At 47.4% G+C, this 17213-nt stretch overlaps 1 protein-coding gene across 1 annotated transcript in view; it reads left to right on the top strand.

Annotated features, from left to right (window-relative positions):
- NFU1 (NFU1 iron-sulfur cluster scaffold) overlaps positions 1-17213 on the top strand; it is a 155586-nt gene that overhangs the window by 86557 nt on the left and 51816 nt on the right. The window contains exon 6 of the mRNA XM_063932066.1: positions 241-304. Coding sequence (XP_063788136.1) covers positions 241-304 — 64 coding nt within the window. The remainder of the gene's footprint in view (positions 1-240; positions 305-17213) is intronic.

The following is a 17213-nucleotide window of genomic DNA, read 5'->3' as shown; positions in this document are numbered from 1 at the left end:
CATCAGGGTAAGTGCATAGGGAATGAATATAGAGGTCAGCGAGACCATTCTGTTGCTTGGCAGCGCCTTGCCCTCTGATGGTCACAGTTCTGACCAGAGAAGTATCTGCTGCAAAAGGTGAGTGAAAATAGTTACACAGCACATGGCTTTATTTCCATAGAAGTAGGATTCATTGTCTTAGTGGCTAGTAAGGAATCCCAGATATGCCTGGCTAACCTTTGTGTGTGTTTCTTGCTTAAGCTGCAACAGAAGAAGATGACGAGGTGGTGGCCATGATCAAGGAACTTCTGGATACAAGAATACGGTAACTTGGACACTTTGTGATTCTAAAAAGAGACCTCATGTGAGGAACAAAACAGCGGCACTCAGAGTGTGACCAGAAGTCAATATATTGTATATGACATACAAAAAATGGTATCCAACGTTTCAGGGCACACAAGCCCTATTTTCAAGAGTGTGTGGGTGCACTGAAATGTCAGACACCATTTTTTATATGTCATATACAATATATTGACTTCTGTCAAAACTCTGAGTGCCGCTGTTTTGTTCCTCATATGAGGTCTCTTTTTGTAAATGGCTGTATCAAAGGGCACAGGAGCAGTTAATTCAGATAGTGGAGTACCAGCCTGTTGAACGTGTGTGTGTGTGTGTGTGTGTGTGTGTGTGTGTGTGTGTGTGTGTGTGTGTGTGTGTGTGTGTGTGTTTATGTGTTTATAATAATAATAAAAAAATATAGATTAATTTATAATTTAATAAGACTAATTTATAAGATGTTAAACATCGATACAGACATTGGTATTTGGAACATACCAACCATCGATGATTGCAACTTCGTTTTCCCGGCACGTGATCCTCTTTGCAGCCTCTGAAGCTCCTTAGGGAAGGTGGGGTGGGTGGAGGGGAAGGGAGGGGGGGGGGGGGGGGTGAAGACACCAGGAATCAGAGGGACCGGCGGCAACTGAGAGCGGCAGTCGCTGGAAGCGTCTATTCCTGCAGCCACACAGTGGGCTTTCTGTCATGCCGCATCAAATGCGACCATATCAGTGAAAGCCCACGCTGGTGTGGTCGCATCTGATGCGACCATGCCAGACAGGTGGTTAATGTCGGCAGTGTGGACTTGTGAAGCAATGTTTTCTTACATGGTTTTGCCAACCTGGTTTTGCCTTGTAAATGTTTGCTGCTTTAAAAAAACTTATGAGTTCAGCCAGAATCTCGGAGCTCCAGCCATTTCGTCCTCCATTACATCCATCCCATAGTTTGGATATAGAAGGACAACACACAAGTTTTGTGTGCAATGTAGAAAAGGGTATAAATTAGGTAGATTAGTGGGTGGGTGAGGAATTGATAAGCTTGCCTGAAGAGGTGAACTTTCAGTACCACTTGAAGGGTTGGAGGCTACAGGAAAGTCTTGTTCAGACAGAATCAAGCACTTAATTCATTCCCTTAGATGATCTGCCAAAAGTCATCCATGCATTTGTATCGTCTTGATTAGACTACTGTAATGCCCTCTACCTTGGTCTCCCAGCAAAAGAATTGCACCGCTAACAGCTGGTACAAAACACAGCTGCCAGGCTGTTAACCAACCAGCCCCATTCTAGCCACATAACACCCATCCTCTACTCCCTTCACTGGCTGCCTGTAAGATGCTGAATCATCTTCAAGATTGGCTTACTGAGTTTCAAAGCACTACATGACCAGGGCCCAAGGTATCTGAAGCAGCTTCTGATCCCATACTGCCCCGCTAGACTACTGCGATCTGTAGATGAAGGACTTTTAGCAGTACCTAGAATCTCCCGTAATTCATCTGGGGGTCGAGCTTTTAGTCATGCGGCTCCGACTCTATGGAACTCGCTTCCCCCGCACAGTGCGAGAGGCCCCAACTATAGAATCCTTCAAAAGTAGACTCAAGACTTTCCTGTTTACTCAAGCATTTCCATAATGTCCCTTTAGTATCTTCATGCTTCTGTATTTTATGAAAAGCTGTTCTGTACTTCATTATTTTCTGTACTATATTATGCTATGTATCTGTTAAGCGCCTTGAGTCCTATTGGAGAAACAGCGCTATATAAATAAAATTATTATTATTATATTTGTTGTGTGGGGAAGGGGGTGTGGTATGTTAGACTAGACTTAGGTCGACAGTGTCTAGGTCAACCACTATTGGTCGACAGTAAGTAGGTCGACATGGTTTCTAGGTTGACATGTACTAGGTCGAAATTATTTTTTTCACTTTTTTTGGTGTCGTTTTCTCCGTACAATGACGGGGAATCCCAATTAGTGCACCGTGTCCCCTCGCATGGTGCCTCACTGCGCTCGGCACAGGTTACCGTTCCCAATTGTAGTCCACGTGGATCATAAAGTATGAAAAAGTTAAAAAAAGTTGATGTTTTTTTTAAATCTCATGTCAACCTTCTGTCATGTCGACCTAGAGTCCCTGTCGATCTAGAAACCATGTCGACTTACTGTCGACCAATAGTGGTCGACCTAGACATTGTCGACCTAAAGACCGGATCCCGAGGAAGGATATTCCACAGAGTCCTGTGACCTGGAACGGGAGCTGGTAATGAGTATAGATGAAAGATGCATATAATGTGCTCAACAGTGGGGTCATGTTGGGAGATATTTTAAGACAAGTGAACTGATATGCAGTGTTGTGGTCTTGCTGATAGCCTAGGAGTAATATGAGTATTCTCCTGCAGGGTCCACAGGTTATCCACAGGATAACATTGGGACATGAGGTAGCAACAGCGGATTGACACCAAACGATCAAAGCTTTCGGCCTCCCAGAATGTAACAGGCCCGTCCCTATATCCATGCCTCCTGGCTCGGGCAAATCAGTTTTTTGTTTGGTGCTGCAGGAGCCCGACCATGGTCAATGGGCTGCTGGTTTTTAGCAGCCGTAAGTTTTTTTTTATTTTATTTTTATAGTCTTACTAGTTTTTTTGAGTGACCATTCTAAAAAGCTTCTTATACGTACCTTAGAAAGAGTCGCTCCAACAACTCCCCGCCGGGTTGCAACAACGCTTACCCACGTGTACAGTGCTGTTTCAGCGGGCGTCTTTGTAGAATGTAATAGCAAGTCCAGCAGATATTACCAGGCTGTGGCCGGAGCACGGGGAGAAGGTAAGGCATCGGTTCCACTTAGTAGGGGAAACGTGAGACACTGTTTCGGGATGGAGACTACCGAACAGTCGCTGACGCAGCTGCCACCTCTGGTGCACCAGCGCTAGTCCTCAGGGATCATAGGCTCCAGGGGGTAGTATGAGGCTGCGATCCCTAGGGTTGATGTCAGCAGTAGGGAGTAAGACTCTCCCTTGGTCACCCCTCCCCCCGGTTCGTGACCAGTTTCCTCCGAGTTTCCCGCCATGAACTGAGTTCCCACTTCCGTCTGAGACGTTGTGAATCTAAAAGGACCCAGTCGCAGCATAGGCGGCAATATGACTGGTGCGTCGGTGTTCACTTGGGCGTCTGTGTTCACTGTAGGTTCAGGGGGCGGTTGTGTACACTAATAGCTTCTGGATCCACTCACCGTTCACTAACGTATTGATCGATCCTGGAAGCGGGGTGAAGTCTCCCTGTATCACACTCCTGAGCCGGGTGAAACAGCACTAAGTCTCTATCTACCTTTGAGCACGAATAGTTGGATAAGTGCCTGATGCATACGAGTCTGTAAACTATTGCTGCTGTTTCTTTATATAAGGTAATGCAGTAATATGTTTCTCCTACATACTTGAAATGTATCTGTAGTTGATTATGTGCTCATATTGCTTATTATACTAATGTATAACCTGTGACCGATTGCTAGTGTGATTGCTGACTTTACTATAATTCTGTCAGTTTCTGTGTATTCTGATCCTCAATGCTGGTGCAAGGCAGGGAGGGATCTGCTTGTATGTCACTTTAACAAATTTTAAAGTGATTGCAGTCACAAATCGTATAGTAACCACTGTACAGGTGTGTGATTTAGTTATCATGTCTAAGAGAGGCAAGGGAGAGGAGGATACACTCTCCACAGCACCTCCTACACTCATTTCATGTTTGTCTTGCAAAGCTGTGTTATCCTCTCAGGATCTGGTTCAAAATGGATTATGTGCAAATTATTTCTCTATCGTCCTAAGTGGATGCTGGGGTTCCTGAAAGGACCATGGGGAATAGCGGCTCCGCAGGAGACAGGGCACAAAAAAGTAAAGCTTTACTAGGTCAGGTGGTGTGCACTGGCTCCTCCCCCTATGACCCTCCTCCAGACTCCAGTTAGATTTTGTGCCCGAACGAGAAGGGTGCAATCTAGGTGGCTCTCCTAAAGAGCTGCTTAGAGAAAGTTTAGTTTAGGTTTTTTTCTTTACAGTGAGTCCTGCTGGCAACAGGATCACTGCAACGTGGGACTTAGGGGGAAAGTAGTAAACTCACCTGCATGCAGAGTGGATTTGCTGCTTGGCTACTGGACACCATTAGCTCCAGAGGGATCGAACACAGGCCCAGCCGTGGAGTCCGGTCCCGGAGCCGCGCCGCCGACCCCCTTGCAGATGCTGAAGCGTGAAGAGGTCCGGAAACCGGCGGCTGAAGACTCCTCAGTCTTCATAAGGTAGCGCACAGCACTGCAGCTGTGCGCCATTTTCCTCTCAGCACACTTCACTGGGCAGTCACTGAGGGTGCAGAGCGCTGGGGGGGGGCGCTCTGAGAGGCAAATATAAACCTTATACAAGGCTAAAAATACCTCACATATAGCCCATAGGGGCTATATGGAGATATTTAACCCCTGCCTGACTGGAAAAATAGCGGGAGAAGAACCCGCCGAAAAAGGGGCGGGGCCTATCTCCTCAGCACACGGCGCCATTTTCTGTCACAGCTCCGCTGGTCAGAACGGCTCCCAGGTCTCTCCCCTGCACTGCACTACAGAAACAGGGTAAAACAGAGAGGGGGGGCACATTAATGGCTATATATATATATATTAAAGCAGCTATAAGGGAGCACTTAATATAAGGATATCCCTTGTATATATAGCGCTTTGTGGTGTGTGCTGGCAGACTCTCCCTCTGTCTCCCCAAAAGGGCTAGTGGGTCCTGTCTTCATTAGAGCATTCCCTGTGAGTTTGCGGTGTGTGTCGGTACGTGGTGTCGACATGTATGAGGACGATATTGGTGTGGAGGCGGAGCAATTGCCAAATATGCAGATGTCACCCCCCAGGGGGTCGACACCAGAATGGATGCCTTTATTTGTGGAATTACGTGATGGTTTATCTTCCCTTAAACAGTCAGTTGAGGACATGAGGCGGCCGGAAAATCAATTAATGCCTGTCCAGGCGCCTCAAACACCGTCAGGGGCTGTAAAACGCCCTTTGCCTCAGTCGGTCGACACAGACCCAGACACGGGCACTGATTCCAGTGACGACGGTAGAAATTCAAACGTATTTTCCAGTAGGGCCACACGTTATATGATTTTGGCAATGAAGGAGACGTTACATTTAGCTGATACTACAGATACCGTAAAACAGGGTATTATGTATGGTGTGAAAAAACTACAAACAGTTTTTCCTGAATCAGAAGAATTAAATGACGTGTGTGATGAAGCGTGGGTTGCTCCTGATAAAAAGTTGATAATTTCAAAAAAGTTATTGGCATTATACCCTTTCCCGCCAGAGGTTAGGGCGCGCTGGGAAACACCCCCTAAGGTGGACAAGGCGCTCACACGCTTATCCAAACAAGTGGCGTTACCCTCTCCTGAGACGGCCGCACTTAAGGATCCATCAGATAGAAAGATGGAAGTTATTCAAAAGAATATATACACACATGCAGGTGTTATACTACGACCAGCTATAGCAACTGCCTGGATGTGCAGTGCTGGAGTAGTTTGGTCAGAATCCCTGATTGAAAATATTGATACCCTAGATAGGGACAATGTTTTACTGTCGTTAGAACAAATAAAGGATGCATTTATCTATATGCGTGATGCACAGAGGGATATTTGCACACTGGCATCTCGGGTGAGTGCTATGTCCATTTCAGCCAGAAGAGCCTTATGGACACGACAGTGGACAGGCGATGCGGATTCAAAACGTCACATGGAGGTTTTGCCGTATAAAGGGGAGGAGTTATTTGGAGTTGGTCTATCAGACTTGGTGGCCACGGCTACTGCCGGGAAATCCACTTTTTTACCTCAAGTCACTCCCCAACAGAGAAAGGCACCGACCTTTCAACCGCAGCCTTTTCGCTCCTACAAAAATAAGAGAGCAAAGGGCTTGTCGTACCTGCCACGAGGCAGAGGAAGAGGGAAGAGACACCAACAGGCAGCTCCTTCCCAGGAACAGAAGCCCTCCCCGGCTCCTGCAAAAACCTCAGCATGACGCTGGGGCCTCTCAAGCGGACTCGGGGACAGTGGGGGGCCGTCTCAAAAATTACAGCGCGCAGTGGGCTCACTCGCAGGTAGACCCCTGGATCCTGCAGATAATATCTCAGGGGTACAGGTTGGAATTAGAGACGGATCCTCCTCATCGTTTCCTGAAGTCTGCCTTACCAACCGTCTCTTCCGAAAGGGAGAGGGTGTTGGAAGCCATTCACAAGCTGTACGCTCAGCAGGTGATAGTCAAAGTACCCCTATTACAACAAGGAAAGGGGTATTATTCCACTCTATTTGTGGTACCGAAGCCGGATGGCTCGGTAAGGCCTATTCTAAATCTGAAGTCCTTGAACCTCTACATAAAAAAGTTCAAGTTCAAGATGGAGTCACTCAGAGCAGTGATAGCGAACCTGGAAGAAGGGGACTTTATGGTATCCTTGGACATCAAGGATGCGTATCTACACGTTCCGATTTACCCCGCACACCAGGGGTACCTCAGGTTCATTGTTCAAAACTGTCACTATCAGTTTCAGACGCTGCCGTTCGGATTGTCCACGGCGCCTCGGGTCTTTACCAAGGTAATGGCCGAGATGATGATTCTTCTTCGAAGAAAAGGCGTATTAGTTATCCCATACTTGGACGATCTCCTAATAAGGGCAAGGTCCAGAGAACAGCTGGAGACAGCTTTAGCACTATCTCAAGAGGTGCTAAGACAACACGGGTGGATTCTGAATATTCCAAAATCCCATTTAATCCCGACAACTCGTCTGCTGTTCCTAGGAATGATTCTGGACACGGTTCAGAAAAAGGTTTTCCTTCCAGAGGAAAAAGCCAAGGAGTTATCCGATCTGGTCAGGAACCTCCTAAAACCAGGAAAAGTGTCAGTACATCAATGCACAAGAGTCCTGGGAAAAATGGTGGCTTCTTACGAAGCAATTCCATTCGGCAGATTCCATGCAAGAATATTCCAAAGGGATCTGTTGGACAAATGGTCAGGGTCGCATCTGCAGATGCACCTGCGAATAACCCTGTCACCAAAGACAAGGGTGTCACTTCTGTGGTGGTTGCAGAAGGCTCACCTATTAGAAGGCCGCAGATTCGGCATTCAGGATTGGATCCTGGTGACCACGGACGCCAGCCTGAGAGGCTGGGGAGCAGTCACACAAGGAAGAAACTTCCAGGGAGTATGGACGAGTCTGGAAAAGTCTCTTCACATAAACATTCTGGAACTAAGAGCAATCTACAATGCTCTAAGCCAGGCGGAACTTCTCCTGCAAGGAAAGCCGGTGTTGATTCAGTCGGACAACATCACGGCGGTCGCCCATGTAAACAGGCAGGGCGGCACAAGAAGCAGGAGTGCAATGGCAGAAGCTGCCAAGATTCTTCGCTGGGCGGAGAATCACGTGATAGCACTGTCAGCAGTGTTCATCCCGGGCGTGGACAACTGGGAAGCAGACTTCCTCAGCAGACACGATCTTCATCCGGGAGAGTGGGGTCTACATCCAGAAGTCTTCAACATGTTAATAGACCGTTGGGAAAGACCAATTGTAGACATGATGGCGTCTCGCCTCAACAAGAAACTGGACAAATATTGCGCCAGGTCAAGAGATCCACAGGCAATAGCTGTGGACGCACTGGTAACTCCTTGGGTGTACCAGTCAGTGTATGTGTTTCCTCCTCTGCCGCTCATACCAAAGGTATTGAAGATCATACGGCAAAGAAGAGTAAGAACAATACTAGTGGTTCCGGATTGGCCGAGAAGGACTTGGTATCCGGAACTTCAAGAGATGCTCACGGACGAACCGTGGCCTCTACCTCTGAGAAGGGACCTGCTACAGCAGGGTCCCTGTCTTTTTCAAGACTTACCGCGGCTGCGTTTGACGGCATGGCGGTTGAACGCCAGATCCTAAAAGGGAAAGGCATTCCAGAAGAAGTCATTCCTACCTTGATTAAGGCACGGAAGGAAGTCACCGTGAAACATTATCACCGCATTTGGCGAAAATATGTAGCGTGGTGCGAGGATCGGAAGGTTCCGACGGAGGAATTCCAACTGGGTCGTTTCCTACATTTCCTGCAATCAGGATTATCTATGGGTCTCAAATTGGGATCCATTAAGGTTCAAATTTCGGCCCTGTCAATATTCTTCCAAAAAGAATTGGCCTCTGTCCCTGAGGTCCAGACTTTTGTCAAGGGAGTACTGCATATACAGCCTCCTGTGGTGCCTCCGGTGGCACCGTGGGATCTAAATGTAGTTTTAGATTTCCTCAAATCCCATTGGTTTGAACCATTGAAAAAGGTGGATTTGAAATATCTCACATTGAAAGTGACTATGTTACTAGCCCTGGCCTCTGCCAGGAGAGTATCTGAATTGGCGGCTTTATCTTATAAAAGTCCTTATCTAATCTTCCATTCGGATAGGGCAGAACTGCGGACTCGTCCGCATTTTCTCCCTAAAGTGGTATCAGCATTTCATCTGAACCAACCTATTGTGGTGCCTGCGGCCACTAGCGACTTGGAGGACTCCAAGTTGTTGGACGTTGTCAGAGCCTTAAAAATATACATTGCAAGGACGGCTGGAGTCAGAAAATCTGACTCGCTGTTTATATTGTATGCACCCAACAAGTTGGGCGCACCTGCTTCTAAGCAGTCGATTGCTCGTTGGATTTGTAACACAATTCAACTTGCACATTCTGTGGCAGGCCTGCCACAGCCTAAAACTGTAAAAGCCCACTCCACAAGGAAGGTGGGCTCATCTTGGGCGGCTGCCCGAGGGGTCTCGGCATTACAACTCTGCCGAGCAGCTACGTGGTCGGGGGAGAACACGTTTGTAAAATTTTACAAATTTGATACCCTGGCAAAGGAGGACCTGGAGTTCTCTCATTCGGTGCTGCAGAGTCATCCGCACTCTCCCGCCCGTTTGGGAGCTTTGGTATAATCCCCATGGTCCTTTCAGGAACCCCAGCATCCACTTAGGACGATAGAGAAAATAAGAATTTACTTACCGATAATTCTATTTCTCGGAGTCCGTAGTGGATGCTGGGCGCCCATCCCAAGTGCGGATTATCTGCAATACTTGTACATAGTTATTGTTAACTAATTCGGGTTATTGTTAAGGAGCCATCTTTAAGAGGCCCTTTCTGTTGTCATACTGTTAACTGGGTTTAGATCACAAGTTGTACGGTGTGATTGGTGTGGCTGGTATGAGTCTTACCCGGGATTCAAAATGCCTCCCTTATTGTGTATGCTCGTCCGGGCACAGTACCTAACTGGAGTCTGGAGGAGGGTCATAGGGGGAGGAGCCAGTGCACACCACCTGACCTAGTAAAGCTTTACTTTTTTGTGCCCTGTCTCCTGCGGAGCCGCTATTCCCCATGGTCCTTTCAGGAACCCCAGCATCCACTACGGACTCCGAGAAATAGAATTATCGGTAAGTAAATTCTTATTTTTAGCTTTCACCAAAGCTTCTTGAATAATCCAAGACAGGCACAGTTTAAAGTTGAACCACCATGGGCTACTTTTGCACAGACATTATCCAGTATAGCTGAGCGGATAATGCCAGCTCCTATACCAAAAGTAGGTTGCCCTATTAACCCTTACATGCAACATTCCACCTGGGGTTTATCACATCCAGTACAGGAAATGTCAGCCTCTCAACAAAAACATGCTGAAAGGCCGGTGGTAAGTAACTCACATAGACATTGTCATGTTTAAATACAGAAAGGAGGACCACAAATTATATGTGATCTAAGGTGTGGTGATTACCTGCAGGAATAATCGCCAATAATGTTTTCAAGTGACTGTATATATATACTTTTGTATTCTTTCAGCTTAGATGTGACAAAATGGCTGAAAAGCAATGTCCTGCGTTTAGCCTCCATACATCCAGGCTGGGGGAGATCTGCAGACCATAAAGTTTGAGATAACATGTGCAATGACCAGACCAGAGGTTATAAATACTGATAAGAGGGAGAATTGTATATTGTCCAAAATATAAATTATCTGTGGCCTGGAACCCTGACATGACCATTGTAAAAGGAGATTGCATTTCTACATCAAAAGCAGATATTGCCAAGCTCTGAGGTCTGATAATCCCAATTAGTTTGTTATGTCAACAGGGGGGCTTTGTAAATAGACTAGGGAAGTGTGACCACTATGTCCTGATTGGAATGGTCGGGAATCCTATTTCCTGGCTGATGTCATAAACCTCTTAAAAAAACCTTCAAATCCACAACTCCGTGCTTAGGAAGATGTGCCCCCCAGGGCCCAGACCTCACTCTCTTTGAAAGAGATTCCTACAGTATGCCTTTGGGCTACACCCCTTGCCTGTTGCCAAGCACCAAGTATGTAAAACTGGTGTATGTGTAGTGTCCAGCAGGGAAGTAGTTAAAAATCCCAAGAGAGGGGGCCTGCTGAAGCTGAAGACTATATCTGTCTCCCTCATGGGATCAGAAAGTGTGATCTCTTGGGGACTCAATTTATATGTTGGAGATGACCTGAGTTATTCTGTGAAATCCCCCACAACAGAAACAACTAAGTTCGTTTGAGTAAGTGAAGTAGGGTTTCTGTCATTTTTTTATTTCTTTTCATTTATTGAGATTGCTGTATTCTGTGTGTGTTTTTAAAATATTCTTAATAATCTTTGTAACCTTTGTGTTACTAAAGCTCTGAAGTATTCTTGAAATGTAAAAATCAAATTTTAGTTTTGATTCTGGGATTCTTATGAACTCAGGGCCCGTGTTGCTCACGTCTACCTACTTTTCTAAGTATTGCAGTGTGTGTGTGACAGGTAGAAGCGAAGGCTACCTTGCGTTTATACGCTAATTTGCTCTTGCTGGTGGCAGCTGAAGTATTTATGTAATCCCGTGTGTCAATAGTGACCCCCACGCCGCATGTGGTAATTCTCAAATTGGCATATTTGTGGAATTGCCCGGCAGCGTTGTGACAGACATAAAACAACATCTTCACAGTCTACACATGTTTCGGATGAGGACTCATCAGAGGATGAAGACTCCTCGCACTCCGGGTCTGCAAACAGAGACGAAGATGAAGGCCTCAGCTCAGTAGACATACCTGAGCTAATTAGTGCTATGTAAGCCATTCTATTCTTAGAGGAGGCAGCAGAGCCTTTGGTAAAATCTAAGGCACCTGTGTTTAAACGTCCCAAAACAGTTAGGACTGAGTTTCCTGGGTCAGAACAGCTGATGGAAATTATGCAAGAGGCTTGGGTTACACCCAGTAAGAAGTTTAGAATTCAAAAGAAATGGAATTCCAATTATCCTCTTCCGTCTGGGGACTGTTTAAAAAGGGAGATGGCTCACAAAGTAGATACGCATGTCATTCGATTGGTGCGAAAATCTACATTACGTCTGCCTTCAACATCACTAAATTATACCATAAATGGGAAAATAGATGGTTTTCTAAAAAATCATTTTCTTTGTCTGGGGCAATCATAAGACCAGCCATGGCTTCAGCCTGGATGGCAAAAGCAGTGGCAGCCTGGGCTGATGCATTGGAGGATGATCTTTCAATGGCATCTAGAGAGCAAAAATCCCATATTGCACATGTCAAACAGGCTGCTATTTTTATGGAAGAAGCAGCCTTGGCTATGGGTACAATTGCCTCTAAGGCAGTAGCAGCTCGCAGAACGGTTTGGATATATACATGGAAAGCTGACTCAGAATCCAAAAAGGTTCTGGAGTCTTTGCCTTTTACTGGAGATAATCTTTTTGGTAAAGAATTAAACAGTATTTTGGAGTCAGAAGCAGACTCCAAGAAAGTGAAGTTTCCTTCCACATACAAATCTAAACCTAGATTTCCAGCTTTTCGGTCCTTTCAGACTCAAGAAAAAGGAAAGGGTTATGGCAAACAGTCTCAATCTGACAAGTCTGGTAAGACTAAAAAGCATTGGGCAACCAGAGGGCCGGCTTCCAAATCAGAAGATAAGCCATCAGTCTGATGGTGCGGGCCTCCACCTGGGACCCCAGGGTGGGAGGCTGACTTCTTCATTTTGCACAGATGCGGCAGCAGTCCACCACAGATGCCTGGGTGCAAGAAGCGGTATTTCACGGTTATGCGTTTGCTTTCAAGAAACACCCTCCTCAAAGGTTTTTTTTTTTGTACCAGCCCATCTTCAGTGGAAATGAAGGCCTGGGCTTTGCAAGAGGCAGTTCAGAAGTTGTTTCAGTCAGGAGTGATAATTCCAGTTCATCAAGGACAAGGTTTTTATTCCAACCTGTCTCTAGTCCAGAAGCCAAATGGGTCGTTCTGGCCCATACCCCATCTCAAAGTGCTGAACAACTACATTTGGGTGCCTCGGTTTCATATGGAGTCTTTAAGTTCCATTATTTCGGCCATGGAGCCGGAGGATTTTATGGTATCTCTGGATATCCAGGATGATTACCTTCATGTTCCTATAGCACTGTCCCATCAGCACTATATTAGGTTTGCTATTCTCCAGCAACATTTTCAGTTTCGGGCCCTACCGTTTGTACTGGCCATAGCTCCCAGAGTATTCACCAAAATTATGGCATCTTATCTCCATCAACAGGGGATAAGAATTTTTCTCGTACGTCCTAGAGGATGCTGGGGTCCATATTAGTACCATGGGGTATAGACAGGTCCACCAGGAGCCATTGGCACTTTAAGAGTCTGAGAGTGTGGGCTGGCTCCTCCCTTTATGCCCCTCCTACCAGACTCAGTTTAGAAAATGTGCCTGGAGGAGCCGGTCACAGCTAGGGGAGCTCTACAGAGCTTCTTTAGTAAAAGTTTATTTTAGAGTTTTTTTATTTTACAGGGAGGCTGCTGGCAACAGCCTCCCTGCTTCGTGGGACTAAGGGGGATAGTAGTGTCCGCCCTGAGGGGTCTGAGCCACTATCTCCGCTGACAGGACACTGAGCTCCTGAGGAGATCGAACGTTCCCCGCCACAGGGGATTGCTCACCCCGGCAGCATGCTGCCACCCCCTTACAGAGCCAGAAGATCGGTGGCGAGTGAGTCACCGCCCCCCCAAGCAAGCGGGGAGCTGGTGTGAAGATGGCGGCAACAGGGTATGGCGCGCAGTAATAACTGCGCTCCGGGGCTTAGCAGTACATAGTGCGGCGCTGTGAGGGGCGCCCTGAGCCAGCGCCTACACCTTACACTGACCTTTCAAGCCTGTCGGGGTCCCAGGATCTCTGCCAGCATAAATCCTCAGGCCAGTATAATCCTATAAAGAGCGGGAAGACAGCGCCATTAAGGGGGCGGAGCTTCTCCTCTGAGCGGACCCAGCAGCGTTCAGCGCCATTTTCCTGCCTGCAGAAACGCTGTCAGTGATGTGCAGTCCCTCCAGAGCAACTCCAGCTATCTCTCACGGTACCAGGGGGTTGTAGAAGGGGGGGGGGGGAGGCTGTGTAAGACTGTGTAACCTATTAAGGTACACAGTCAGCGCTGGTTTAGAGTCTCCCTATACCTGGAAAGCGCTGTGTGTGGGTTGGTACCAATCTCTGTGTCTCTCTTGCCATTCTTGGGGGTGAAACTCTGTCTGTCCTCCCCTGTGTGGAGTGTCTGTGGTCTCCATTAAGCTACAGTATGTCCAGGGACTCTGTGTCATATGCTGCAGAGGAAATGTCCTTTCAGGATGATCCCATTCCATGTAATCAGGATTGCACTGTTTTAGCACAGATACCAGCAAGGGAGCCGGAATGGTTATCCTCTATCAAATCCATGATTTCTCAGATCTCTACTAGGGTTGCACAGAATGAATCTGCAACTCAGGTTTTACAGAACTCTATGGCAGTTTGGTCCATTTCTGTTACCTCAGGCCCCCCCTCAGTAGGGTCTCATAAACGTGCTCTTGCACAGATTATGCAGGATGACACGGATACCGAATCTGACACGGCAGACGGTGATGGGGATGTGCTTAGGGGGGCCACATCTCTTGCTAAATGGGTGCAGTTGATGATTGAGGCTATAAGGGATGTGTTGAATATTGCAGATACTACACCGGAGCAGGCTGAGGAGGCTTACTTCACTGACAATAACAAAGCCTCGCTAACCTTCCCTGCATCCAAAGAATTAAATGCTATATTTGAGAAAGCATGGGAAAACCCTGAGAAAAAATTCCAGATTCCTAGAAGGGTTCTGGTTGCTTTTCCCTTCCCTGAGGAGGATAGGAAAAAATGGGAAAACCCACCTATAGTGGATGCGTCTGTATCCAGACTCTCAAAAAAGGTGGTTTTACCTGTTCCAGGATCTACCGCCTAATCACAAAATTGATACAACGCTCAAATCCATATGCACGGCTTCAGGGGCGATACTACGGCCTACTATTGCCTGTGCATGGATTTCCAAAGGTATAGTAAAGTGATCAGGCACGTTACTTGAGGATTTGGATACTATGGATAAAAGTGACGTAGAATTGTTTTTACGTAACATTCAGGATTCTGCAGGGTTTATGGTGGAATCTATGAAGGACATGGGTTCAATGGCTGCAGGAATTTCTCCCATGTCTGTCTCAGCTCGTCGAGGACTGTGGCTGCGCCAGTGGTCTGCCGACGTGGAATCCAGGAGAGGTGTGGAAACCCTACCCTACACAGGTCAGGCTCTCTTTGGGGAAGCGTTGGATGCGTTGATCTCCACTGCTTTGGTGGGCAAGTCACCTTTTCTTCCCTCAGCTGCACCTGCTTTGAAGAAACCTTTTACTTCAGCGGCATCACAGTCCTTTCGTGCTACTAAAACAAAGGCCAAACCGCCCAACACCTTCTTTAGAGGAGGTCGGCCAAAATCCAAGAAACCTGCTGCTGTCGTCAACATGGGGATCCGGACTTAAAGTCGACAGTAACTAGGTCGACAATGTCTAGGTCGACCACTATTAGTCGACAGTAACTAGGTCGACAGGGTGTCTAGGTCGACATATTCTAGGTCGACAGGTCAAAAGGTCGACATGCGTTTTTCACAATTTTTTTCTTTTTTTGAACCTTTTCATACTTAACGATCCACGTGGACTACGATTGGAACGGTAATCTGTGCCGAGCGAAGCGGTAGCGGAGCGAAGGCACCATGCCCGAAGCATGGCGAGCGAAGCGGTGCACTAATTGGGGTTCCCCGTCACTCTACGAAGAAAACGACACCAAAATAACATTAAAAACTCATGTCGACCTTTTGACCTGTCGACCTAGAACATGTCGACCTAAAGACCCTGTCGACCTAGACACCCTGTCGACCTAGTTACTGTCGACCAATAGTGGTCGACCTAGACATTGTCGACCTAGTTACTGTCGACTTTCAATACCACACCCGTCAACATGACAGTGGACAACGCGGCCTGGAGGTAGGGCCGGTGGGGGCGAGACTCAGACATTTCAGTCACGTCTGGGTGTCGTCCGGCCTGGATCCCTGGGTCCTCGATATTGTGTCCCAGGGGTACCAGCTGGAATTTCAAGATCTCCCTCTTCACCGGTTCTTCAAATCAGGCTTGCCAGCTTTGCCGGCAGACAGGGCTACCCTACAGGGAGCCATCCAGAAGCTGGTGGAGGCACAGGTTATTGTACCAGTTCCTCCCCAGTTGCAAAACAAAGGTTACTATTCGAACCTTTTCGTGGTACCGAAACCGGATGGTTCGGTCAGGCCCATTCTGAACTTAAAATCACTAAATCCCTTTGTGAGGGAGTTCAAGTTCAAAATGGAGTCTCTAAGGGCAGTGATATCAGGTCTGAAGGAGGGGGAATTCCTGGTATCCCTGGATATCAAGGATGTGTACCTCCACATTCCGATTTGGCTGCCGCATCCAACTTATCTAAGATTCGCACTGTTGGACTGTCACTTTCAGTTCCAGGCCCTGCCATTTGGCCTCTCCACAGCACCGAGGGCATGCACCAAGGTGATGGCGGAAATCATGGTTCTCCTCCGCAGACATGGGGTGAACATAATTCCATATCTGGACGATCTGCTGATAAAAGCATTGTCCAAGGAGAAGCTGTTACGGTCCATAGCTCTCACGACCCAGCTTCTCAGGGAACATGGTTGGATCCTGAATCTTCCAAAATCACATTTGGAACCAACCAGGAGGTTGTCCTTTCTGGGAATGATCCTCGACACGGAAGTGCAGAGGGTGTTTCTTCCAGAGGAAAAAGCGTTGGTGTTACAAACAATGGTGTGGGATGTCCTGAAGCCAGACCGGGTGTCGGTTCATCAGAGCATTCGCCTTCTGGGGAAGATGGTGGCCTCTTGCGTGGCTCTGCAGTACGGGAGGTTTCACGCTCGGTCCTTCCAACTGGATCTCCTGGACAGGTGGTTGGGATCCCATCTAAACATGCACCAGAGAATACGTCTGTCGCCAAAGGCCAGGATTTCACTCCTCTGGTGGCTGCAATTACCTCACCTTCTGGAGGGCCGCAGGTTCGGGATTCAGGACTGGGTCCTTCTAACCACGGATGCAAGTCTCCGGGGCTGGGGCGCAGTCACTCAAGGGGAACTTTCCAAGGAAGGTGGTCAAGTCTGGAAGCCGGCCTGCCGATAAACATTCTGTAGCTAAGAGCCGTCTACAACGGTCTTCTCCAAGCGGCCCATCTTCTGAGAAATCGGGCCATTCAAGTGCAGTCGGACAATGTAACGACAGTAGCTTACATAAACAGACAGGGCGGAACGAAGAGCAGACCTGCAATGTCGGAGGTGACAAGAATCATCCTCTGGGCAGAAAAACACTTTGGGAGGACCTGCTGCAGCAGGGGCCATTCGCCTATCAAGACTTACCACAGCTATGTTTGAACGCATGAAGGTTGAACGCCAGATACTAGCTCGGAAGGGCATTTCGAACAAGGTTATTCCTACCCTGATACAGGCTAGGAAAGGAGTAACGTCAAAACATTACCATCGTATTTGGGAAAAAATATGTATCTTGGCGTG

Source organism: Pseudophryne corroboree, chromosome 6 (genome assembly GCF_028390025.1).
Source record: "Pseudophryne corroboree isolate aPseCor3 chromosome 6, aPseCor3.hap2, whole genome shotgun sequence".
Lineage (NCBI taxonomy): Eukaryota > Metazoa > Chordata > Amphibia > Anura > Myobatrachidae > Pseudophryne > Pseudophryne corroboree.
The sequence above is the reverse complement of the archived record's forward strand: the minus strand, read 5'-3'. Positions and strand labels throughout refer to the sequence as shown.